At 32.6% G+C, this 26205-nt stretch overlaps 2 protein-coding genes across 3 annotated transcripts; both read right to left on the reverse strand.

Moving 5' to 3' along the window:
• Nucleotides 1-3828: 3828 nt before the first annotated feature.
• On the reverse strand, nucleotides 3829-7199 carry LOC136219582 (metal-nicotianamine transporter YSL3-like). Of its 2 annotated transcripts, none has more exons than XM_066007042.1 (6): nucleotides 6581-7199; nucleotides 6100-6483; nucleotides 5858-6030; nucleotides 5671-5768; nucleotides 5460-5594; nucleotides 3829-5369 (listed from the first exon to the last, which is right to left on the reverse strand). In XM_066007042.1, exons 2-6 carry the CDS (start codon nucleotides 6461-6463, stop codon nucleotides 4130-4132), a joined length of 2010 nt encoding a protein of 669 aa, XP_065863114.1. In that variant the 5' UTR covers nucleotides 6464-6483; nucleotides 6581-7199; the 3' UTR covers nucleotides 3829-4129. The 2 variants fall into 2 exon arrangements, with proteins under 2 accessions (XP_065863114.1, XP_065863113.1); XM_066007041.1 differs by having other exon boundaries at nucleotides 6100-6497; nucleotides 6581-7198.
• A 9026-nt stretch (nucleotides 7200-16225) lies between these two features.
• Nucleotides 16226-19692, reverse strand: LOC136219584 (metal-nicotianamine transporter YSL3-like). Its single transcript, XM_066007044.1, has 8 exons — nucleotides 19563-19692; nucleotides 19123-19337; nucleotides 18638-19035; nucleotides 18399-18568; nucleotides 18211-18308; nucleotides 17991-18125; nucleotides 17599-17900; nucleotides 16226-17498 (listed from the first exon to the last, which is right to left on the reverse strand). The coding sequence occupies exons 3-8, from the start codon at nucleotides 18999-19001 to the stop codon at nucleotides 16570-16572; spliced, it is 1998 nt and encodes a 665-aa protein (XP_065863116.1). The 5' UTR covers nucleotides 19002-19035; nucleotides 19123-19337; nucleotides 19563-19692; the 3' UTR covers nucleotides 16226-16569.
• Between the last annotated feature and the right edge of the window lie 6513 nt (nucleotides 19693-26205).

Raw genomic sequence — 26205 nt, forward strand, 5'->3', positions numbered from 1 at the left:
TTAGTGAACTCTCTATAAATAATATAAATAATTGACTCTTAGTGATTTAAGAGTGACTAAGATATATCATCTCCAACAATGCTCCTTATATTCACTTTTTATTTATTATTCTATTATTAAGATTATTATTTATTGTTATATTACCAATAGTGTGAGGAGAAAGACTCATCAATTATAAAGTATTAATAAAAAAATGAAGTTAGGAGGCACTAAGAGGTGGAGAGATGCTCTCTATTAATAGAGGGGATGGAGAGACTCTTAGGGTGCGTTTGGTTTAAACTTCGGAATCGGAATCGGAATGTGACGGAATCAGAATCGGAATGACTATTTATTTAGTCTGTTTGGTTCAATCTGGAATCGAAATCTATTCCTTTTGGAACTGTTTGATTCTCTAGTGAACGGAATCGGAATAAATATAATTTTTATTAAAAATAATTTATTAAATAATAATAATTATTATAATTTTAATAAAAAAAAGTAAAAAAAAAATTAAATTCAAATTGCATTTATGACTTAGAATATATAAGGATTTATGACATATTAGTATTATAATAGGAATGCGAACTATCTTGAATTCATTCAACTGTAAACTAATTTTAATGTCACAGGTTATAAAATGATTTTAAATAGGATTTTAGGTTTATTAAAAAAAAAAAAAAAAACCAGATCGTGGGTGTGGGAGGTTTACGGAGGGAATCAAGTTGATTAATAGGGTAAGGAAGGGGAAACATTAAATCCCATGTTTAAAGGAACGTGAATCCCATTCCAATCTTAATGTTAGTTAACCAAACATCCACAAAGGGAAAATTTCATTCCCATTCTCATTCCTTACCCTCATTCTCTCCAACCAAACACTCCCTTAGTGATTTGAGGAGCCACTAAGAGGCTGTTGGAGCTGATTTTTTATTCTCCTTCCTCAAATTTTAACTTACGAGCTAATTTAAGAGGCTGTTCGAGATGCTCTAAATGACCTAAAATCTAAAAGGTTGAAAATATCATTTAATTCTTGAAAATTTTCATTTTGAGATCATTATCGGTCAAATTTGACAAAGTCAACAAAAAAAATGAAAATTTTACAAACTACAAAATTCGATTGTAACAAAGAAAAACACGAATTAGATCTACAAAAACGTGATTTCATGACATTTATTAGAAATTAACCCTAAATTTTATAGCTCTTCTAACAAAATCGGCTGACATGTTTAATATTAGTGGATTGCTATTCGTCGCCCCTATTTTACTTACCGTCGCCTCTTGTTTGACATTTTTGCCCTTTTCATTTTTCATTCAAAAAAGTGAAATTCTCTCAACTGCGAAGAACAAAACGAAGAAAAATCATGCCTCCAAAACAAGGAAAAATAATTGAACATCTAAGTTTCGTATTTACCAATAATCTGAAATTTAACGAATTGAACTTAAAAAGAAATTTTTTTTTCGTTGAATTTGCTCTAAACGGGTAGCCCATACGGTCCGGTCCATGGACCGGTAGCATGAACTACCCTATTTTGCCTAGGCTAGGCAAAATAGGGTAGCCTACCCGTTTTGCCTAGGTAAAAACGGGTGGGCTACCCGTTTTCCTTTAGGGAAAACGGGTTTATTTATTTATTTTTTTAATTATAATAAATATTAATTACAGATAAATTATGTATTGATTGGAAATAAAAAATAAAAAATACGTATTGAAATGTCCAATTAATTTTTATTTGGTAAATTATATTTATTTACCTTTTAGAACGTAAATTTAATTATACGTAAATTATGTATTGACTGGATAGAAAAAACGTATATATAAATTATTGATTGGAAATAAAAAATACATAAATTATGTATTGCACGCGTTAATACATAATTTATCTATAATTAATATTTATTATAATTAAAATAAATAAATCCATTTTCCTAAAGGAAAACGGGTAGCCCACCCGTTTTTACCTAGGCAAAACGGGTAGGCTACCCTATTTTGTCTAAGCAAAACGGGTAGGCTACCCTATTTTGCCTAGGCAAAATAGGGTAGCCTACCCGTTTTGCCTAGGCAAAATAGGGTAGTTCATGCTACCAGTCCATGGACCGGACCGTATGGACTACCCGTTTAGAGCAAATTCAACCAAAAAAAAATTTCTTTTTAAGTTCAATTCGTTAAATTTCAGATTATTGGTAAATACGAAACTTAGATGTTCAATTATTTTTCCTTGTTTTGGAGGCATGATTTTTCTTCGTTTTGTTCTTCGGGATTGAGAGAATTTCACTTTTTTGAATAAAAAATAAAAATGGCAAAAATGTCAAACAGAAGGCGACGGTAAATAAAGTAGAGGCGACGTATAGCATAACCCTATTATTAACAACCGTGCAGTTTTTTCTAAAAGTAAATTGCATATATCATCACTCAACTTGATCCCAACTAATATTATAACCCAATTTTAAAATGTACTAAATTTATAACATAAAAACCACACAATCTTAAACATGATTATTAAAACCAAACCAGTCAAAAAAAAATCAGAAAAGACAAAAAAAATAAATAAATAAATAAAAGCTAGAGGTGCAATCGCAGTTCAACCGAAGTTTAATCGAAATTAAAAAAATCAAATAAAAATAATATTTATTCACATTTTACCTCATAACAATATTAATAAAAATTATACAAATAAAATTGAAAATATCAAATTTATCAATTCAATATACTGAATTAAAAATATAATAAAATTTGATGTACTTAAAAACTAAAAATTGTAAAATATATAAGCTCAATTTTTTTTATAAAATGCATATTTTTTAAACTAAATAGTTACTATTATTATTATCAAGATTATAATATATATATATATATATATATATATATATATATATACTCCAACATAAATTATATAATTTATTAAATTTTTAAAATTTATTTTATGTAATATTTAAATATTAATCAAATCTTCTTATAAATATTAAAAAGATAACATAATTTTTATATAATATTTATTGAAATATAAAAAAGTTCATACTAGATGATATTTGTACAATTTTATACATATATATTGTGTTGATATGGTATGAAATAATATAATGGGTTTAAGCACATAAGTCCAGATCCATTATTTCATATATCTCGACGGTTCATCCAATTAAGAATGGCTTTTTCGGAATTAATAAAAGAAAGGAGCTTTGGATTTCAAAAGGCACACTCAAGACACTTTATTACGAAAATATAGGTTCTGGACCAGTAACATACTGACATGTGTGCAATGACACATACATTAATGTCTATAAATAGCACATGAAGCAAGAACTAGGTACACAATTCAATATTAACCACTTTCACTAAATAAATCTCAAGTTATGTATTTCGGATACTAACCTAGGCATCGAAGAGGGTTTGTTGGTTTCCAGCCCCTGTCCGACGGTTTTCTTCCTTCTCAGGTGATCATAAACTTATTGACAAGAAGTAATTGATATCCCGATATTAATTGTGTTCACCAAATCTTATGTGTTCACCAATGAGAGACCAACAAGCATATGTGTTCACCAAAGCCTTACCAGAAACTCGAATCAATTTTATTTGTATCAAACCGGACATGATCAATATTTATATTCATATCTATTTGTTGATTACAAAAACTCAATCAATACGAATCAAAAGACTTGCTCATCTCATTTTTCAAACCAAAATTCCTTTTGTTTGCTTTCAGCCGAGTTTTCTACAATGGAAAAACTTAAATGCAGTGATAGCATTATGAGTTGTAAGGCGACGAGGAACAAAGGGACACTGGTATCATAAATTAAACTGAACAACACCAGTTTAGGCCTATTTGCTACTGCTTTTTATAGTTGCGAAGAAGGATATAACAAAAACTAGCTTGTATACATATTAATTTCACATTTCTTTGCCCAAAAATATACATATGTGACATTTTAACTATGACTCTTTGTAAATGGAAAAACTCTCTAATAATCTAGCCATCTATATGTTTAATTAGTTCTGCACCTGACTTCTGACTTGGGTGGTGCAGCTAGTTTTATTTGTAATCAACTAAAGACAGTGACGGGTCTTGAATTCACTCATAAAGGTATTTCAATACCTATGGATGCTGAAGCTCCCTCCCGACCCTCTAGATTGATCCCTGACAGAAGGATTCTCAAAATTCTACTTGGTAGGCTGGAAATTCATGCATATGGGTGGACGAATTTTGAGCAAGGCAAGAATGGATGAAGGTAGAATCCACAGCCCATCTCCGCAAATCAACCCAGAAGCCACAGCAGGAATCATCAATCCTGCCCTTGTGGTGTTTAGCTTATGCCATACAAACACAATCAAGCTCCCTACACACATATCTATTGCAAAATATGCACCTACAAGAAATGGCACTGCCATTGCCATTGGAAGAGGGATCCATTTTCCAATAGGTTTAGGGGCTAGGTCTCTCAACAAGTTTGCTGCAATAGCAAACCCAAAAAATCCGCCACAAAGCTGCAGGCAATGCTGTGGAAGAGCAGAGAACCCTTCTACTCCGAGAATCGCCATGTTTCGGTAGATGATTGCATAAGGAGCTTTATACTGCCCATCAGGATTGCCTACATCAAAAGCTTCGTAGAAGAGAAAGAATGTAAGAGGGGCTACGACACAGCCTATTGCAGTCCCGATTGCCTGGCTAACGAGCATCGAACGAGGTGAAGTGAGAGTCAAATGGCCAGTCTTGAAATCATGCATCAAATCAGAAGATATTGAAACAATGGATTTCATTAAACCACACCCTACCAATCCGGCAACAACACCGTCATTCTTTCCTGCCATGGCTGCTAGCACAAAGAGAGCAACCTTTCCGTAGTTGTAGGCCATATTCATATCAGTCAGACCAGCTCCATAAGCATTGCAGAAGCTCAGAGATGGTGCTAGGATGTATGCAACAACTACAAAGTACCATTTTAGCTCCGGAAACATGAGAGGAATTGCAATGATCGAGACTATGGAGAATGCAGCATACCCTAAACAAGCTACCCAAATTGGAATTGTTTCTCTCCTAAAAACCTCGTTTCGTCGAAGATCATCAGGAACTTGATCATGCTTTTCAGAAACTGCACAAGTTCTGTGTTTGCCATTCTTGGCTGCTGCACTTATGTTACAGGCAGTGAAATAGAGTATCTTGAAAAAATTGTAGAGGCCATCTCCTAGGATCAGAGCAATAGAAACAAAAACTTTGTAACCGTTTAAACTCTTCATACTGCTTGGTTTTAAAGCAGCAGAGTACCAATCTCCTTTAAGACCGCCTATCTGTGGCCACATGATTCCCCAAGAAATCACAGCACCAAGAAGCAAAGACAAATTCACAGTATGGGAACAGATCATTCCAGCTCCCACATAAGTCATGCTATAATCGAAGTAAAATCTGCAGAGTTCATTTTCATTCATCAATTAAAATGCAAAACTAACACAAGAAAAAAGCTACAATGATTCAATAAAGTATAAGCGGACTAACGAGTTTCTCCACGCTTTCAATCCGAATGTTGGGAATTGAACAAATCCACATGCTTCTCCACCAGAATAGAACCATTGAAAGAAAGCCCAAAGGAAGCTCATTGAGAAAAACTTCATGAACCCTTGAACTTGCTTCCTGTAACAAGAAATGATGTGTTAATACATGTGTTAATTAAGCATTCAAATCTAAAGAACTGTTATGTATGGAATACCTAGCCATCTTGTCTCCTTTGGGAGTGTGGAAACCATTGATGAGAACTGCAGTAGCTGTTCCGCTTGGATAACTTAATTTGTAGTCTATTATCATAATCTGGTAACGATAACACTTACAAATCAATACAATACAATCATAGATTAAAGCCCTAAGTGTAAGGTGTTTAGAAGGGGAAAATGAAGTACCTTCCTAAGAGGAACTAAAGCAAGCAGACCAACAAAACAGCTAACAAAGAGAAAGCCAGTCATCCAACCAACCCCAGGTTCTTTAGTGCTTCCAGGAGTATTTCCTTGTGTGTCAACCCCAGCTTGCTCGTATGTCTTCTTGTTCAATGCCAGGAGATATGACCCGAAACCACCTGCAATTTCAATATTCCATCAACATATGCATCAAATTGAGACATGAATATGAAGGATCAGGAGCTTACCTCCAAGGGCAATGCTATAGCAGGCAACAGCACAAGTCTGAATTACTGTATTCTCTTGTCTAGTGAATGGCTTAGTCACAATCCCAGCTTTGTGAAGGATTGTAGTCCATCCTCTAATGAAAACAAAAGCCAGTAGAGCAGCTGAAACATTGAGATTAGGGACTATTCCTGTCGTCAAATTTAGTTTCATCACTACCACACTGTAAATGATGCCAATTACCAAACTGGCTATTAGCCCCCTAATTGTGATTTGTGTAGTCCATGGAGCAATTCTTTCTGATTCTACCTCATCTTTTCCCCCTTCTGAATCCTCCTTTTCATCAATTATCTCTTCCCTTTCCCCCATGTTCCTTTGATTATTCATCTAACTATCTTAAGTCCTCCCTGTAACAATCAACCTAGCAATGAAGCATATATATATTCTCAATACCAAATTATAGAAAAAGTATCACAATCCAAAGAAAATCTGCACCATTATTACCTTAATGTTCTTCTCTTTAACTCCAGGCAGACATTAATGAAAAGCCTCAAATGAAGAGAAGCCAAATGGCAAAATTGAAATCTGAAATATTGAGAAAATCAAGCAGAGATATATAGCCCGAAAAGCGAAATTGAATGGAGAAGGAGACAGATGCTTGATTGAGACTCCCAATGCAATCAACACGGCATTAAATTCCACAACAAAAGAATACCCCAAATCCAAATGGGTTTCTGTCAATCAAATTAGAGCGACAAGATATTGTTCATAACTCCATAATTTATACTGAAATCCAAATTGAAAAGTCAAATATCTTTTTCAAAAAAAAGTACAAAAGAGAGTTTGCAGTACATAAATCGAAATAAGGATGCAATGTATTCAATTGAAACACTTGTACTGCAACTAAATTTGGATCACTTAAAGTTGAGCTATCATCACATCAGATTGATTGGTTGATAGTAGTTAAAAGAAGGTGGGAATTAGGAACATGAACTGCTGCTTCTGGTTCATGGTGAATAATCAAAATGATGACTTGACTTAAAAGCGTCTCGTCTTTATCTTTGTGGAGTAAAGAAGAAATTCTGCATTCTAATATTCTATATAGATGAAGATAGATGAGAATCCCACTACTATTGTCTTGTCGATTGCAAGAAAAAAACAAACCAGAGATGAAGAAGAGAGGTTGATGCAGTCCTTTTCTACCATGACCATCCACTCTAATAATTGGTTCGTGTCGTTTAAACGCTTCATTATGACGTCATTACACCAATTTCTAACTCCTTTTGTTTTTTTTAAAGAATACTAAGAAAAACATATCCGTTTAAAATTAGTTTTTCATTTTATAAATATATATTTAATATTTATTACAATTAAATAAATAAAATATTTAGTATTCTAGAAAATATATTAGTTGATACATTATGAGGTAGAAGTGTAAGAAGAAAAGAAACCACGAGCCTTCAACATTATAACCAGCCATGTGCAGTACAGTGAAGCCTCGCGAAGGGAAGGAGATACACCAAGACCCATAGAAGGAGATACGACCAAAGGATCCGTTATTATATCCCCGAACAATTATAAGCACCAAAGGATTAAACTGAACCGATCGTCATTAATACTGAAAACGGTTATATAACAATTAATAGCCATTAAATGAGTATTAAAAGTATGACTGTTCAACTTCATACCATTGAATGCTAAAAGTTATAAAAAAAAATCTATATAAATACTCCAGTTATATAAAACCTAAGGTACACAAACAAAATTCTGAATCTTTTACTGATTATTATTCTTATTATTTAGGCCTAATGCATACCCAGCCCCGTAAAGTTGTCCGTTTTATTCATTTAACCCCCCACCTTACGAGACAACCCTTTAACCCCCTAAACTCCATAAAAATGGTATTTCTCACCCCTTTAACTTGTCCATTTATCCCCCAACTCATAGAATGTTCTATTTACCCCCTTAACTCCATAAAAGTGGTATTTTTCACCCCTTACAATCCGTTATCGAAGCCTAAATTGATAACTTTTTTTAAACGTTAAACCTATATTTATGTTTTCCATAAAAGTGGAACCTAAATTGATACTTCCCTAAAAATCATAGGCCCATTTCGGTACATTATCCCTACATATAATGTATTAAACTTGTTTATATTAATGTTCTTGTTATTTGTATTTTTTATTCGTTCTTTCTCCATTCAACTTTTTTTACTACTATAAAGGGATAAGAAATACCATTTTTATGAAATTAAGAGGGTAAATAGGATCATAAGTGGTGAGAAATACCACTTTTATGGAGTTGAGGGGGTAAATAGGATATTCGATGAGTTGACAAGGGGTAAAATGACAAATTTGGACAAGTTAAGGAGGTGAGAAATACCATTTTTATGGAGTTTATGGGGTTAAAGGGTTGTCCCGTAAGGTGAGGGGGTTAAATGAACAAAACGGACAACTTTAGGGGGCTGGTGTCACACCCGACCCTAAATGACCTCAATCGGCATCGGGCGTGAAATAGAAAGATAATAATCAATACTTAGGAGTGTCCAATTCATCCAAATACCATAATATCATACACTTGAAATACCAAAGTTCTAACCATAATTCTAATAATAAGCAGCCAACTTCCAAACCTCGCCTAATCGATCGGTAACCTTCTCTATATCCTGTACTTTATCACCTAAAAACATTAAAACATTTAAAAACGCGAGACAAAAATCTCAATAAGAAACTATCAGCCATAAAAACCAACTTTACTTAACATAGCTACATATATACATTTAGGAAGGGATTTAATCAAAACCTCATAAACGATACTCAAAACCAAAGTTCATATAATATAGTCAAAGTAGTAAACCAAAACCATAAAAATATATACTCTTGTATCCATTCTTGAGTTCAATACCTTATAAAATATTGTAATCAAATAAGTGTTTTATCAAACCAACTCGTATTTAATCAAACGTAAAACCTTATATCAAAATCAATCATAACCGAAAACATAATCCAATTGAACTTAAAACATTGTATCCATCCTCGAGTTTCTCCCCTTAAGTATCAATCCATAACCACATATATAATCGAGACGTCTCTTAACATTGTCTATCCCATATGGTCTTACCCAACACTTCTTTGCCATACCCAATAGGTCTTTCAGACTGTGTACACAGGCCATGTCCCTCACTGAACATGGTCTTCAAATATAAAACCACCGATCCGGATAACTCTCGATGGATATAAAATCATAAAATCATAGCGTGCTCAAATTTCATTTTCACAATCAAATTCCAAACTATTTCATAACCATAAATCATTTGGCTTCAATTAGCTTTTTTGTATCATAAAAATCATATTTGGACTTCAATCCAAAATAATAACAACAATAACCGCAATAGGTTTCTCAATCCAAAAACAATTTGTAAGAAATCATCAAATTCATTTTGTTCAATATAGATATATATATTGAAACCAAAAACATATATGTATATATGTAAATCAACCAATTTAAGCCTTAAATCAACATAATCAAGTAAAATCTAAAATTAACATAGAAGCATAATCAATAGCTTCATTTGAACCGTAATTTCACAATAAAAAACAAAATCGTGAAAAATCCAAATGTTACAAAATTCCTGCATAACCCTAAAATATCAATTTCTGAAAAATCTTTGATATATATTTATCTATATACATAAAACTCAAAATATAGTTGATAGTTACTTACCTTGGCTATTAATTGAAAACCACAAACCCGTGCAATTCGCCTCGAAACTCTGTCTAAGACATTTCCCTCCAAACATTGCCGAAACTCAAAAACTCTTCGGCTAGGACTTAGATCTATGCATAAAGATGTTATGGTTCCAATTTCAAATGATTCGGACGGTCGATTCTTCATAAATCAAAGAAACGGTGGAGAAATGGTTCAGAGAAAATTGATAAATTTTTAAAAAAGGAATTGAAAACGAAAAAGAAAAGATAATAGTTATAGATGATGATGATGGCATATCATCTGGAATATTTAAGAAAAGTTTGGTAAATATCACATTTGATCCTTCATTTTTTTATAATCTTTTAAAAATTATTCTAAACTTTTAATTTATACCTAAAATCATCAAATGAACTCCAAATTTTTCCCGTAACACCAAATAAAAATCACACACCTAATAATTATAATATATATTACTATCAAGGTATAAATTCTAGAAATTTAGACACGGACGTGACAGCTGGGTATGCATTAGGCCTATTATTTACAACTACTCTAATAACTTTAGCATTAGAGTGTTTCTGCCGATCCAACGGCACGGTATTTCCGGTCGAAGATAATTCTACCGTAATCATTAGTAAAATAACATTTTAAACAACAATTTAATAATTTTTTCATTGAGTATACCAAATTCTTACCTTTAATATATTATTTTTAAAAATGAAGAGAATAAATTCTATAAAAAAAATGAAGGGAGTAAATATCGAAAAAAAAGAATGACGTAGTTGTCATTTTATAAAATAAGAAAGTATTTAATAATTTTCTGCATTTAATAATAAAATAAATAAAATATTTAATATTCTCAAAATAATGTATAAAAATAAAATACTAGGAAAATAAAATATAATTAAAACAATTCAATAATTTTTTCTCAAAAAAAAAGAAACAATTCAATTATTTTGGTGGTTTTTATATTCTTTATCATTATGGCTTCATTCATGACTCATGAGTTGACTAAGCAACTCATATTTAATTATTTAATATTAATGAAAATTTCCCATCCACACTCATCCAGATTATTTATTCATGCCTACTACTTAGCAATATACTTACTAGGGTAATAAATAATGCAATATTTTCCGCTAGACAAAAAAAAAAGGGAATATAATTCTTTTTTACTGGCCAAAAAAAAAATTACACCATAACAGTTTACCAAAAAAAATAGGGTTAATTATAAATATGGTCTATTTTGAAAGCTCATTTACATATCAAGCTTAGTTGTCCAACATCTTACAAATCTAGGCATTGTTAGGGGTAATTTAATTTTTATATTTTTAGCATAGGCTATAATTTTACTCTATAGTTATTTTTATTTAATTAAAGTTATCTCTCAACAAAATAAAAATGTGATAAGAAATAATATCAAAGATTATTATCGAAAAAGAAAAAGAAATAATAGAAATCAAGGGCAAATTTGTACCATTTTTCAGCAACATGTCTAGCAACTTCGACAATGAAAATGGACCCCGAAAACACCAAAATATCGGAAGGTCAGTATTTTTCTTAGAAAGTTCAGGATGTTAGCTTTCCGGAATATAAAAAATGGAGCAAAACGAAGCTGTAACGAAGCCAGTAGAATTTTTCAAAGAGCACTAGTGCTGAAAACGGGTTTGAACTTGTCTACACATCTCAAGAACGTGTTTCATGGCCCCAACTCCACTTTTCTAGCTTCCAACTCACTCATGTTCTTTCTTTAACTTATGGGAAGGTAATGGGAATCATGGATGAGAAATTTAAGGACCACTAACATGAAATTTGTTGCTCAAAAAACTATGAATTGAGCTCAAATCCTTTATTCTCAACTCCCAATTTGTCTATCAAGTTTCTTGCCAAAATGGACCATTTTATCAATCCTTATGTTCTTAGAAATGGTTCTTTAGCATCTAATTAGTTTAAACAAGTTCTCAATTCCCAGAATTAGTTCTTCAATCTCAAGTTCCTCAGAAAAGCTTTCTAATTCAGAAATTTCAAGTCCGAAATTCTCTTAGTTTACTCAATCAATTCCCAAATCGTTTTTTGCAATCTCTTAGTTAAGTCAGTAAGATCGTTACTCAATCCTCAATTCAAGCTCTATTAGTCTAGATCAAATTTCACCATTGTCATCTTCCTCCAAGCTTTAAGCATTTTTCGTGAAACCGAGATCATCGAAATCCCATTTTCGAGTCATTCTTAGTTTACACACCTATTCTAAATCATGTTTAGTAACTTTTTATTGATCTCAATCAATTAAAAAGACCCAGAAAACAAGCTTTTGAATTTTTTATCATTGAATAATTCATCAAACAACTTTTCTGGTTAGTCGTTTTCCAAAATTTATTCCAAGTTGTTAGTCTTTCATTTTATCCCAAATTAATTTTAATCTTCTTAATTACATCGGTTATAGAACTCCCAATTTTTATTTCGTAAAAAACGACATCCTACAGCCTTGAAAATCGCTCTTAAAGTACCCTCCACGAAACAGAATCAAGTTTTCGGTTTTTCAACCATCAAACAACTATTCTGTCAGGCCCGTATTCAATAATTTATTCCGACTCCATTACTCGACGTTTTTCTAAAATTCCAGTTTCAGCCCTTTCCCTTGCACATTAACTTTAAATATTAGCATTTGTTTCGTTCCAACCCGACCTCTATAGCTCCCGAAATCGAGTCCAAAAGACCCACGAAAGCATCATTTTACTCTTAGACTTGCTACTGATCTAGTGGTAAATTTTTGGTCAGGTCCCTGAACTCTCTGAATTGCTCTAAATTCGTCCAGAATTACCTGGACATCGCAACAGCCCCCTAGACGAATTCCCTGAGTTCCAGTTCTCGTTTTCATGCATCCCAACAACGTCAAAGAGATCGGTTAATTTTATTTAATCTCATACATATTGTTTTTACAACTTATTTATATTTCCAGCTTTAAAGTAATTATTTTTTTAAGTTGTAATTTTTATGTTTTATTCTTATTTGTAATACAAAAAATAAAATATTTACAAAATCAATAAAAATATAAAAGAAAATTAAAAAATTTATATCTTTGTGTCGTTTTATTGCTTTTATTTTTTGTATTTATCTTAAAAAATTATTTTTCCGACCGACCTGTTAAATAACATTGGGGCCCAAAACCGTTGTTTTTATTTTCAGTCCTTGTAACGGTCGTCAATCGCTTTTCGTTTAGAATTCAAGTAATTTAGGCGCACTATATTTATTTATTTTATTCAATTACCATTTTACCTTTTGAGAATTAGCTTCTCTAGCACGCCCGCATTATTTTTACCATTTTTAATCCCCGCAAACGCATATCAAGGTTGAAAATTGGGATATTCCAAATATATCGCCAATAGATCACTACACTTGGACAAAAATACCCTCATCTTTCTCATTCCTTCATCTTCTTCCTCATTTCTTTCTTTCATTTCAGGGAGCAGCTGCGAGCGGCTGTGGAACCCGACTATCCTACTCTCAGAAAGATTTCGCAAAATAGAGTTCTATTTTTACATGTCACCTCCACTTCCTATTTTTAAGGACGAACTTAGTGTGTCCCTTCCGGTGCATGAATTCTTTTAATTATATTCTAACTTTTGTTATCATGTTTTGAAAGTTAGAATATTTATATCAGTCGTCATTCGATTTTTAATGCTCGAGAACATGTCAAAAAATTAGATGACGCACGGGTCCACAACATGTCATCTCTTCAGAGTTAGGTTCAAGGATCTGATTAATAAACATGTAGACTTGTCTTTATGAAAATACCATTTTATTTCTATTCCAGATTCAATTAAATATCGTTTTAGCGTTCAAAAGCGATAAATAAATACTGAAATATAAAATTATTACAACTTTTCACAAATGGCATCATTTTGCCCTAATACATCAAATCTAGCCCTATGAAAATAAATCTATTAAACATGCAAGACAATAAACATTAGTTGCAGGATGTTGGGACCCATTTTCGGATTTAACTATGACGTCAGACTCGATCAAATATGACTCATTTATTCCTAAGATCTAACACGTCAACATGTAATTATTCCGAAGCCTAATCCATTCATCTAGTAGATTTTAATAAAAATGACTAAAATACCCTTATAACCCGAGATTACTTTTATCCTCATTTATAATAAAACAGAAATAATAAATTTACCGAAATGAAACCTAACTACCCAGACAAAAAAAACATGGGCCTGGTCGTCTGTCTCTGTTACTGATATGAGGTAGTCCCCGTTCAGTAACAGGGGTCCCCGATCGAAGACTGGGTCTTCGATCGGTGGCTGCTTTTCGGGCAGACCCTTTATTTTTACGTGTAAGAACCAAAAAACAAAGAAAAAAGAAGAAAAGGGGAAAAAACAAATTGCAAACAGTAGGGGTGAGCTTTTAAAACCCTTCAGAAGTTAGCTTTGAAACGCTTTTCCAGTTTTGGTGCAAAGTGGACTGACATACGTGTGATTGTGACTTGAGCAACAACCTGGACCCGTGTAGCAAGTGTTTTTAAATGATCAGAATATGGTACCCCACGAACTTGAACCGAAATTCACCGGTTTAAATGAGTTTTTGACCCAAAAGATCAATTCTGGAAGTTTAGTGACTTCAGGATTGATAATCAGTAAGGGATAATTATAGTGAACGTGTTTCCTCGACTAATAACTTTAAAATTATGTTGGATTTGGGTGTTCGAACCTCTAAAAATGACTAATTTGGTAAGATTTGGTGCAGAAACATCACTTTTTCTCTCAATTTCACTCATTTTCACTTAGTTTCACTCAATTTTACCAACTTTCTTTCTTTTTTTCTCTCTAAAATGATGCCTTGTGATGATAAAACTGTCTCTCTCTTTTCGTCTGTCAGTTTCTTTCCCTTTTAGTAGTGGGAAAGAGACAAAAACTGTCAAAAAACTAACTTAAATCAGAGAAGCTCCTCCATGCCAGATCTGTTCTTTCTGGTTCAAATCTGTCGATCTCTAGTTAATGATGGAGTTTTGCGGTTCCGACGACCTGAGTTTAGACGGCAGAGTTGGAAACAAAGAATGATATGTATTTATTGATTTTTTGCTTTTCATATATGTGTGAGATGATGTATATAAGATGTATATGTAAAGGATTAATGAAAATAGTTTAGGTTTATACAATTTGAAACCATACATCCTATTGAAACTCTGCATTTTCAACAATTTCTCCTAATACTGCACTTTTCTGCAATTCTCGATATTTGTCGCATTTCGACCTAATGCGACAATGGTGTGGTGTTTTTAATGTTGTCGCGCCTGTCGCATTTTATCAGAAAATATACTTTAAAATGCGACATGCGCGACAACGTGAAACACATTACACCATTGTTACATTAGGTCGAAATGGGACAGATGCGACAAATGTCGGGAATTTCAGAAAAGTACAGTATTACGAAAATTTGTTGAAAATGCAGAGTTTCGATGGGATGTATGGTTTCGAATTGCATAAACCTAAACTATTTTTATTAATCCTTGGCATATACATCTTATATATATTATCTTACACACATATGAAAAGCCAAAAAAAAAAAAAAAAAAAAAGAAGAAGAAAGAAGGAAAGATAGGAGTTTTGGTTGAAGATGAGGAATGGAGAAGATGAGGGTATTTTTGTCCAAATGTAGTGAAAGTATCTAGATTTGTAAGATGTTGGACAACTAGGTTTAATATGTAAATGAGCTTTCAAAATGGGCCAGATTTATAATTAATCTAAAAAAATACTTTACACCGTGATAAAGAAAATAAAAATCGATTAGCATTGTAAGGAGACTAAAATTCATCATTTGTGTCGGATATTAATATAAGATCTATAATTTACTCTTAACTATCAGTTTGAGCTTTTAGCTATATGGTATTAGAGCCTCATAAATCAAACGGTTGAGAGTTCGAATCTTGACAACCTCCTTTTTTCTTTCAATAATTACAAAATAGAATTTTTTATCCATATATTTTGACATGTTACTATTTTTTTTTTTTAACGAGCGTGTCAATTTTCAGTTAAGTTTTATGTTTATATAGATTAAAGTACAACAAAGATTTTATTAAGTGGGTAACTAATCGGCTTAATGTGCATTTCGCATTACTTTCTCATATCCTAAAAAAGTAAATTTTCTAGTGTTTTTCACAAAAACAATGTTTTAGTAAATGTAAAATTGCTTTCTTTAAAAACTGAAAAAAAAGAGTTAATCAATATAGACACAGTTTACTTATATAGCATGCTATCCTATATAAATAGGATGTAATAGGTTTGGTAAGGATTAAGAAAATATAGGAATAAAGAATGTATTCATCTCTATTTGTCATTAGATAAACTCTTTCAATGTGATCAAAAGACTTGCTCATCTCAAGTTCAAAGCAAAATTCCTTTTGTCTCCTTTCAGCCGAGTTTTTCTACAATGAAAAACCTCAAATCCAATGATAGCATTATGGGTATCATAAATTAAATTGAACAACACCAATTTAAGCCAATTTGCTACTACTTTTTATATTTGCTCATTTCAACTATGACTTTCTAATGATTATAATGACTTTGTAAATGGAAAAACTCTCTAATAATCTAGCTAATCTATCTGCTGAATTAGTTCTGCACCTGACTTGTAACTTCGGTGGTGCAGTTAGTTTTATTTGTAATCAACCAAACAGTCACCGGTCTTGAATTCACTCGTAAAGGTATTTCAATACCTATGGATGCTGAAGCGCCTCCCGGCCCTCTAGATCGATCCCGGACTAACGGATTTTCAAAATTCTACTTGGTTGGCTGGAAATTCATGCATATGGGTGGACGAATTTTGAGCAAGGCCAGAATAGATGAAGGCAGAATCCACAGCCCATCTCCACAGATCAATCCAGAAGCCACAGCAGGAATCATCAATCCTGCCTTTGTGGTGTTTAGCTTGTGCCATACAAACACAATCAAGCTCCCTACACACATATCTATTGCAAAGTATGCCCCTACAAGGAATGGCACTGCCATTGCCATTGGAAGAGGGATCCATTTTCCAATACGTTTAGGGGTTAGGTCTCTCAACAAGTTTGCTGCTACAGCAAACCCGAAAAATCCACCACAAAGCTGCAGGCAATGCTGTGGAAGAGCAGAGAACCCTTCTACTCCGAGAATCGCCATGTTTCGGTAGATGATTGCATAAGGAGCCTTATACTGCCCGTCAGGATTCCCTACATCAAAAGCTTTGTAGAAGAGAAAGAACGTAAGAGGAGCTACGACACAGCCTACTGCAGTCCCGATCGCCTGGCTAACAAGCATCGAACGAGGCGAAGTGAGAGTCAGATAACCGGTCTTGAAATCTTGCATCAAATCAGAAGATATTGAAACCATGGATTTCATCAAACCACACCCTACCAATCCGGCAACAACACCGTCATTCTTTCCCGACATGGCTGCTAGCACAAAGAGAGCAACCTTTCCGTAGTTGTAGGCCATATTCATATCAGTCAGACCAGCTCCATAAGCATTGCAGAAGCTCAAAGATGGTGCTAGGATGTATGCAACAACTACAAAGTACCATTTTAGCTCCGGAAACATGAGAGGAATCGCAATGATGGAGACTATGGAGAATGCAGCATACCCTAAACAAGCTACCCAAATTGGAATTGTTTCTCTCCTAAAAACCTCGTTTCGTCGAAGATCATCAGGAGCTTGATCATGCTTTTCAGAAACTGAACAAAGAAATAAAAATGCAAGAGTTCAAGATCATCAGAAGCTTGATTATGCTTTTCGAAACTGAATTTATCAAATTTACAAGGAGTAACAGCTTACAAGTTCTGTTGCCATTTTTGGCTGCTGCACTTATGTTACAGGCAGTGAAATAGAGTATCTTGAAAAAATTGTAGAGGCCATCTCCTAGGATCAGAGCAATAGAAACAAAAACTTTGTAACCGTTTAAACTCTTCATACTGCTTGGTTTTAAAGCAGCAGAGTACCAATCTCCTTTAAGACCGCCTATCTGTGGCCACATGATTCCCCAAGAAATCACAGCACCAAGAAGCAAAGATAAATTCACAGTATGGGAACAGATCATTCCAGCTCCCACATAAGTCATGCTATAATCAAAGTAAAATCTGCAGAGTTCATTTTCATTCATCAATGAAAATGCAAAAATAACACAAGACAAAAGCTACAATGTTTGAATAAAGTATAGGCAGACTAACGAGTTTCTCCAGGCTTTCAATCCGAATGTTGGGAATTGAACAAATCCACATGCTTCTCCGCCAGAATAGAACCATTGAAAGAAAGCCCAAATGAAGCTTATTGAGAAAAACTTCATGAACCCATGAACCTGCTTCCTGTAACAAGAGATGATGTGTTAATACATATGTTTGCCCCTTAAATTAAGCATTCAAATCTAAAGAATTGTTATGTATGGAATACCTAGCCGTCTTGTCTCCTTTGGGAGTGTGGAAACCATTGATGAGAACTGCAGTAGCAGTTCCACTAGGATAACTTAATTTGTAGTCTATTATCATAATCTGGTAAATATAAACACTTACAAATCAATACAATGCAATCATAGATTAAAGCCCTAAGTGTAAGGTGTTTAGAAGGGGAAAATGAAGTACCTTCCTAAGAGGAACTAAAGCAAGCAGACCAACAAAACAGGTAACAAAGAGAAAGCCAGTCATCCAACCAATCCCAGGTTCTGTAATTGTTCCAGTATTCCCTGGTGTCTCAACCCCAGCTTGCTCGTATATGTCCTTGTTCAATCCCAGGAGATATGACCCGAAACCACCTGCAATTTCAATATTCCATTAACAGATGCATCAAATTGAGACATGAATATGAAGGATCAGGATCTTACCTCCATAGGAAATGCTATAGCAGGCAACAGCACAAGTCTGAATTACTGTATTCTCTTGCCGAGTGAATGGTTTAGTGACAATTCCAGCTTTGTGAAGGATTTTAGTCCATCCTCTAATGAAAACAAAAGCCAGTAGAGCAGCTGAAACATTGAGATTAGGGACTAATCCTGTCGTCAAATTTAGTTTCAGCACTATTACACTGTAAATGATGCCAATTACCAAACTGACTATTAGCCCCCTAACTGTGATTTGAGTATTCCATGGAGCAATTCTTTCTGATTCTACCTCATCTTTTCCCCTTTCTGAATCCTCCTTCTCATCAATTACCTCTTCTGTTTCTTCCATGTTCGTTTGATTACTCATCTTACTATCGTAATTCCTCCCTCTAACAATCAACCTAGCAATGAAGCATATATATATATATATTCAATACCAAATTATAGAAATAGTATCACAATCCAAAGAAAATATGCACCATTATTACCTTAATGTTTCTCTTTAGGTCCAGGCAGACATTAATGAGAAGCCTCAGATGAAAAGAAGCCAAATGGCAAAATTGAAATCTGAAATGTCGAGAAAATCAAGCAGAGATATACCCGAAAAGGGAAATTGAATGGAGAAGGAGACAGACGCTTAATCGAGGCTTCCAATGCAATTAAATTCCACAACAAAAGAATTCCCCCAAATCCAAATAGGTTTCTGTCAATCAAATTAGAGCGACGAGATATTGTTACGTAACGTAACTCCATAATTTATATTGAAATCCTAACTGAAAAGTCAAATATTTTTTAAATGCAGTACAAAGTAAAAAAAAAAAAGAAGTACAAAAGAGAGTTTGCAGTACATAAATCGAAATAAGGATGTAATGTATTCGAACACTTGACCTGCAACTAAATTTGGATCACTTAAAGTTGACTTTCGTACCTTTTTTTTTTTTTTTGAAGAACATGTACTGCTTCAGGTTCAGGTTGAGGTTCATGGTGAATAATCGATGATGACTTGACTTAAAAGCGTATTCTCTTAGTGTTTGTGGAGTAAAGAAGAAATTATGCATTCTTATATTCCCACTACAATTGTGTTGCCGATTGCAAGAAAAAACAAACCAGAGATGAAGAAGAGAGATTGATGCAGACCTTTTCTACCATCACCATCATCCACTATTAACATTGGTTCAATATGACGTCATTACACCAACTTCCCCTTTTTTTATAATCGATTACACCAATTTCTACTCCTTTTGTTGTGTAAAAAAAATATCCGTTTAAAAACAGTGTTTCATGTTATAATTTTATAAGGGTAATGATATATACAGCCGTTAGGGCTGTATATTAGCATTTAATAGGATAGTATATTTATATTTATTAGTGTATTATTTATATTTATTATTACATTGAAATTTTAAATACAATAAAACCTATTAATGTAAATATTGGAAATATACAATTGTATTTAATTTATTCAAAGGTTCAATACAATAATATATACAAATATTAGAAATACACATAAATATACTACCTATTAAATGCTAATATACAGCCCTAAGGGCTGTATATATCATTACCCATTTTATAAATACTAATGTATTAAAATATAGGGTTAAGGTGCAAAAACACTCATAACGTTTTGGGTCAGGAGCAATTTTACCTCTAACGTTAAAAGTCATGAGCAATTTTACCCCTAACGTTAATAAATTGGGTCAATTTCAGATACTATTATAAAACACATATATTTTTATTTCTTATTCTAAATCAATTGTATGACAATTCGTTTAAAAAAAAGATTTCATATTTTTTATAATTTAATAATGGAATTGGAGATTAATATTTATAAATTAGGTGAATTTTTTTTGTCTAATTCGTACAAAAAGACAGTCTTTTTTATTTTTTTTCACATCCCAACATATACTTGTGATTTGTTACTGATAAAATAACACACATGTGAAGTATAAATGACAAAATTCATGACTGAGAAGACAGTTTGATGAATTATTTCTGAAATTGAACCAATTTATCAACGTTAAAGGTACAATTGCTCCTGACTTCCAACGTTAGGGGTAAAATTACATAATTTTAAATGTTAGGGATAAAATCGCTCCTGACCCAAAACGTTAGAAGTATTTTGCACCTTAACTCAAAATTATAATAGGAAAATAAAACCATAATTAAATTATTTTTGTTTTTATAATTTGCCTGGTGGTTTTTATATTCTTTATCATTATGGCTTCATTCATGACTCCTGAGTTGACTAAATAACTCATATTTAATTATTTAATATTAATGAAAATTTTCCTTCCACCCATTTTCCCCCAGATTATTCATGCCTATCACTTAGCAATATACTTACTATATTTATCAAAAAAAAAAAAAAACAATATACTTACTAGGGTAATAAATAATGCAGTATTCCTATAAAAATAAAAAATAAAAAAATAATGCAGTACCTTTTCGGTAGACAAAAAAAATACTATACAAGGAGTCTAATTCTTTTCTTACTAAAAAAAAACTGTATTTTACACCATAAAAAAAAAACTTTACACGATAATAAAATAAAATAAAAATTAATTTAAAAATAATATGATGTGCGTGTCTTCTACGGTTACTTTGTTTTTGACAAAGTACCATTACTTAATGTGTTTTCACCATTGGATGATGGATTAGAAAATTAATTCAATGGTGAAAACACACAAAGTAAAGCTTACTTTGTTAAAAACAAAGTAAGCATGGCCTTTACCATGTGCTAATTTTATTAACATCTATGAGGGTATAAATCTGTTTAAGTTATAAAAAAAATCTCTTTAATTCCATAAGGATTCGAGAGATACAAAAGCACAAAAAAAAAACCAATAGAGAAGCAAAACGGAACGGGTTGAACATTTTCAGAGTAAATTATATTACCAGTTTTAATATTATGACCATTAAATTTTAACTTTTAATGATATGACTATTGAATTGTACGTTTTTTTTAATATTGGTGATCACTCAACTTTAACTAATTTCTCAAAATGACCGTTAACGACTTCAAAATGAAAATATTTAGGAATTAAAGTTGTTCAGAACGATATTTAACATGAAACTACATTTTTTATTTTCCAAAATCACATTTTTTGAGTTTTCACTTTCTAAAATGCATTATTTATCTCCTAACCAAACAATACATAAACGACCTCAAATCGAAAATTTTCATTAAATAAACTTCCTCAAAATATCATTAACTCTTCGAATTTTTTATTTTCAGGCAGTTAACGATCATTTTGAGACGCTGAGTAGCTACCAATATTAAAAATTGTAAAGTTCAATAATTATACGATTAAAAATTGAAGTTTAGTAATATAGTGTTAAAATGTATAAAGCTCAGTGGCTACGGGTGTAATTTACCCGACATTTTCATGCTCGACATGGTTGGCGACTAGGGGTGGGCACGGTTCGGTTAACCGGCCCATTAGGCAAAAAAATTAACCGAACCGTTATCAACGGTTTTTTAACCATCCAAATCGAAACCGGTCCATACAACCGGTTAACCATTAATTTCGGTCAGGTTTTTCGGTTAACGGTTTTTAACCAATTCTCACTAGTTAACCAAAAATCAATGGTTAACCATAATTTTTACCAAAATCTAAATTTTTGAACAATATTAAAATATATATAATTTCAAAAATTCGAACGAAACGAATTCATATAAAAGTTCAGAATTTAAACATAAGTACCGAACTAAAAAAATAATTCATCAAGTTTACATTTAAAACATAAAGAAATGTAAATAATATTTCGTCAAAGTACTTATGCTTAAAAGATAGCATATTTGTTTTTTTAAAAGTAAAGTAGTATAATCTATGTTATATTAATAAATGTTATAATTTATGTTAAAGATTTTTTTTAATCTTATAATATAATCTATATTATATAATATATTGATTATTTAAAAAATTTATATTTATTAAACGGTTCGGTTAACCGTTAACCGCGATTTTTGAACACTCTAACCCGAAACCGAAACCAGTACCTATTTATTTTTTTTATTTTTTTGAGGAACCTATTTATTTTTTTAATCATTAATTTTCTAGTTCGAATTACCAATTTTCGGTTCGGTTACCAGTTTGACCGGTTTTTTTGTCCACCCGTTGGCCACCCTTCTTTCCTCCTTTTCTTTAAATTAAAAAATTCGCATTAATGGAAAGACGGACCTCCCCCTCCCTCCCCATCCATATCCTTTTTTTATTATTTATGTACCTTTCCGCCCCCTTTAACTAAAAATTTACCTTTTTAATCCTTTTATTGTTTTACCTTCAGTTTGGTGCCTGTTTAACTCTTTGAATTATTTGTGCTCAATAAAGAAAAAAAACAAAATAACTCTTTGAATTATTTGTAATTTTCACTCAAGGATTTGAAGGGGTATAAATACTTTCTGCATGGAGTGTAAGTTGATCTTTTATTCAATCAAATTTCTGTAATTCTCTTTGGAAACTGAAATTCATCATATTTATATAGATTAATTAAGCCTTAATTATCAGTTTGAGTTTTAGTTGAATTGGTTCTATAACATGGTAACAGAGCCTCGTAGACCAAACGGTCGAGACCCAAAATCCTAACAACCTTATTAATTTATGGAATTAAAAACACATAGTAAGATGAACATGTGTTATACACATGTGTGGAGTATGTCAGAGATTAATATCTGAAAGCTTTTTTAGTTTGGTTCAAGAATTTTCCATAAATAATTGGAAGCCATTGACGAGAAATTCCAAGCTTTAAGACAAGAGTTGAAACTCCCCGTAGAAAAATCAAATCTAGCTCATACGCAATAAATGGGGGATTTCTACAGAGCAAATTATGGAATGAATAATAGTGGAGTTTGAAGGCTGCTTTAACAAGCCTTTGAGCAGAACCAATGAGGAGATGGAGAATGTCCACCTCCACCTCCACCTCCATCACCACCAAAAATCAATTTCAACTACATGTCACTATTTTTTTTTATGAATGTGTCAATTTTTAATTAAGTTATATGCTTTAACTTTTATATATATAGTATATAGATTGAAGTACAATAATCTTTAGAAGTACAATAATCGGTGAGTAACTAATTGGCTTAGTGCGCGTTTCACATTACTTTCTCATATCCTGAAAGTAAATTTTCTAGTTTTCTCATAAAAAGACAATGGCCCTGTTTAGTAAAGATCGTTTTGGGATAAAAAGAGCATTTTTGACCAACTTTAGCGGTTTGACCACTGAAACCGCTGATTGGAGTGTTTGGTGGAGAGAGGTTTGAGAGAGAGTTTTGGGATGAAAACGCTAATTTAGAAAAAGCTCATTTTATAAGCTTTTTTAATTAGCGTTTTGCAATATTAAAATTAATAGACTTCTTTAATCCTACTTTTAGTTTGCAGGTCCTAAAATTAAAAAAAAGAAATGCCCTTATTCGTCTTTTTACACAAACTGTTATTATCAATCAGTTAATTTTTACCAAACAGGTCTACACAAACAGCTAGTCAAATCAGCTAAATCTAATGTAATCAGCTAACAGCTAATAGCTAACAGTTAATTTCCAAACAGGGCCAATGTTTTAGTAAATGTAAATTGTTTTCTTTTTTTAAGAAAAATATCTCTGAAAAAAGCTATATTTTTTTTCTAAAAAAAAGCTCTAATTTATAGTTTTTAGGGAATATAACTAGTAGTATTATTTTTTTCTATCAAAATAGTTCTTAGACTTCAACTTTTTAACTTTCAATTTAATTTCAAAAATAGCAATAACTTTCAATTTTTGTCATGTACAATGTATTAACTTTTTCCCTAACACTTTTTCTTACAATACATTCTTCCACATCATATTATATTAATCACAACAATATTATACTAACACTTAAGGGAAACGGAATTAAGAAAGATAAACTAAAGGAAAGGAAATGAATAAGCATTAATGGCATGATTTCTCTGGTAACTTTTTAGTTGAAATGAATTTCATTTTTCAATTTTTGTCAACTTAGTTCAAAATGAAACAGTTTAGTAAATTTATAAAATATTTATACTGCAAAGTCAAAAAATACTTTGTAATTTTACGTATTTGCAAATAAATTTTTGTTGTAAACCTGAATTTGAGGTTTCTTTCATTTACAAAAATGAAATTTTATAACAATATCTTTTTTGTGATTGCCGAGCACATCTCCAACTGCCTCTTAGTTCAGTTTTTAAAAAATTAAGGAGAGAAAGTTAAAAATTAGCTCCAACAATCTCTTAGTGGTTCATCAAATCACTAAGGGAGTGTTTGGTTCGCATAGGGGTAAAGGAATGGAATCAAGAAAGGAAAACAACGGGAAATGAATGTAATGACATTGAATTCCCTTGTATGTTTGTTGCAGTTCCGCAAAGGGAATGACATATCTCTGATTCCTTTTGTGGTTGTTTGGTTCAAATGAGTTAATAAACCAGAGTTATGTTTTTAACAATAATTTATAGGAAAAATTACAAAACTGGGTCAAATGGGAGGCATATTTACATATTTAACCCATTTACTCATCATACTACATATCTAGACTGATTTTGTGTGACTTTTCCATAATACCCCTAACCTTCCCACTTCCCACCACTCGCGAACGGCCGCTCCCCTATCTCCTTGGATACGTGAAAACATGGCTCCTGCATTAATGATTTCAAGACTTTTGATCTTCATTTCTTCCTTTAAATTGCACGAAATCTGCACCATTTCGCCAAATCACAATGAATTTCTCTTTTTCCTCTCTTCATCTCTTGATTCTGCAACTTCCCAACCCTAAAAAACGAAGTCATGGTTTTTTATCTCCTTGTTCGTTGCTTGGTTTCTTTCTTCTTGTTACCATGTTAGAAATGGTTTTTCTACCTTATTTCCTTCATTCTTCCCATGTTATCATATTGTTATTGTCGCTTTTGGGGGTGAAAGGGGTAAAAAATGTAAGTATCTGTTGTTTTTTTGCATTTTTTCATGAATACACTTCGTGAATCGATGGTTTCGCGAAGCTTTGCAAAGACAACGAGCCTGGAAAGTGACGATCTACTTCGTGAATCGATGATTTCGCGAAGATATGCGAAGAGAAAGAGTCTGAAACGTATGGATCCACCTCACGAATCAATTAGTTCGCGAAGTCTGCGAATAGATCCTCACGTTTCTGACCTCGCAGACTTCGCGAAAGCATCGATATGCGATGTAGATAGTCACGTTTCAGACCTCGCAAACTTCGCGAAAAAATCGATTAGCAAAGTAAAATCACCTCTTTCCCTGCACATTTACATTCGCATGCTTCGCTAATCTTCATTTCGCGAAGCCAAAATCTTCTTTTTCCCTGCCTAACACGATTAATTTTTTCTGAAAGTGGTTGAATACGTAACACCCCTTTCTGGAAGGCGACGTACTGGGCTGCAGGGCAGATGATTTTCCTTCCTGTATATGGATTAACTTCCCTCAAGATTGACACATTCACTCCTAAAATGGTTGGTTAGGAGAGGTTGTGTCAATCTTGGGGTGCACCATGGGACACGTCCATCCTATGGTGCCAATCTTCAAAGTGAACCTAACTAATCCGGTACCAATTTTAAATCGGATG

Source organism: Euphorbia lathyris, chromosome 2 (genome assembly GCF_963576675.1).
Source record: "Euphorbia lathyris chromosome 2, ddEupLath1.1, whole genome shotgun sequence".
Classification (NCBI taxonomy): Eukaryota; Viridiplantae; Streptophyta; class Magnoliopsida; order Malpighiales; family Euphorbiaceae; genus Euphorbia; species Euphorbia lathyris.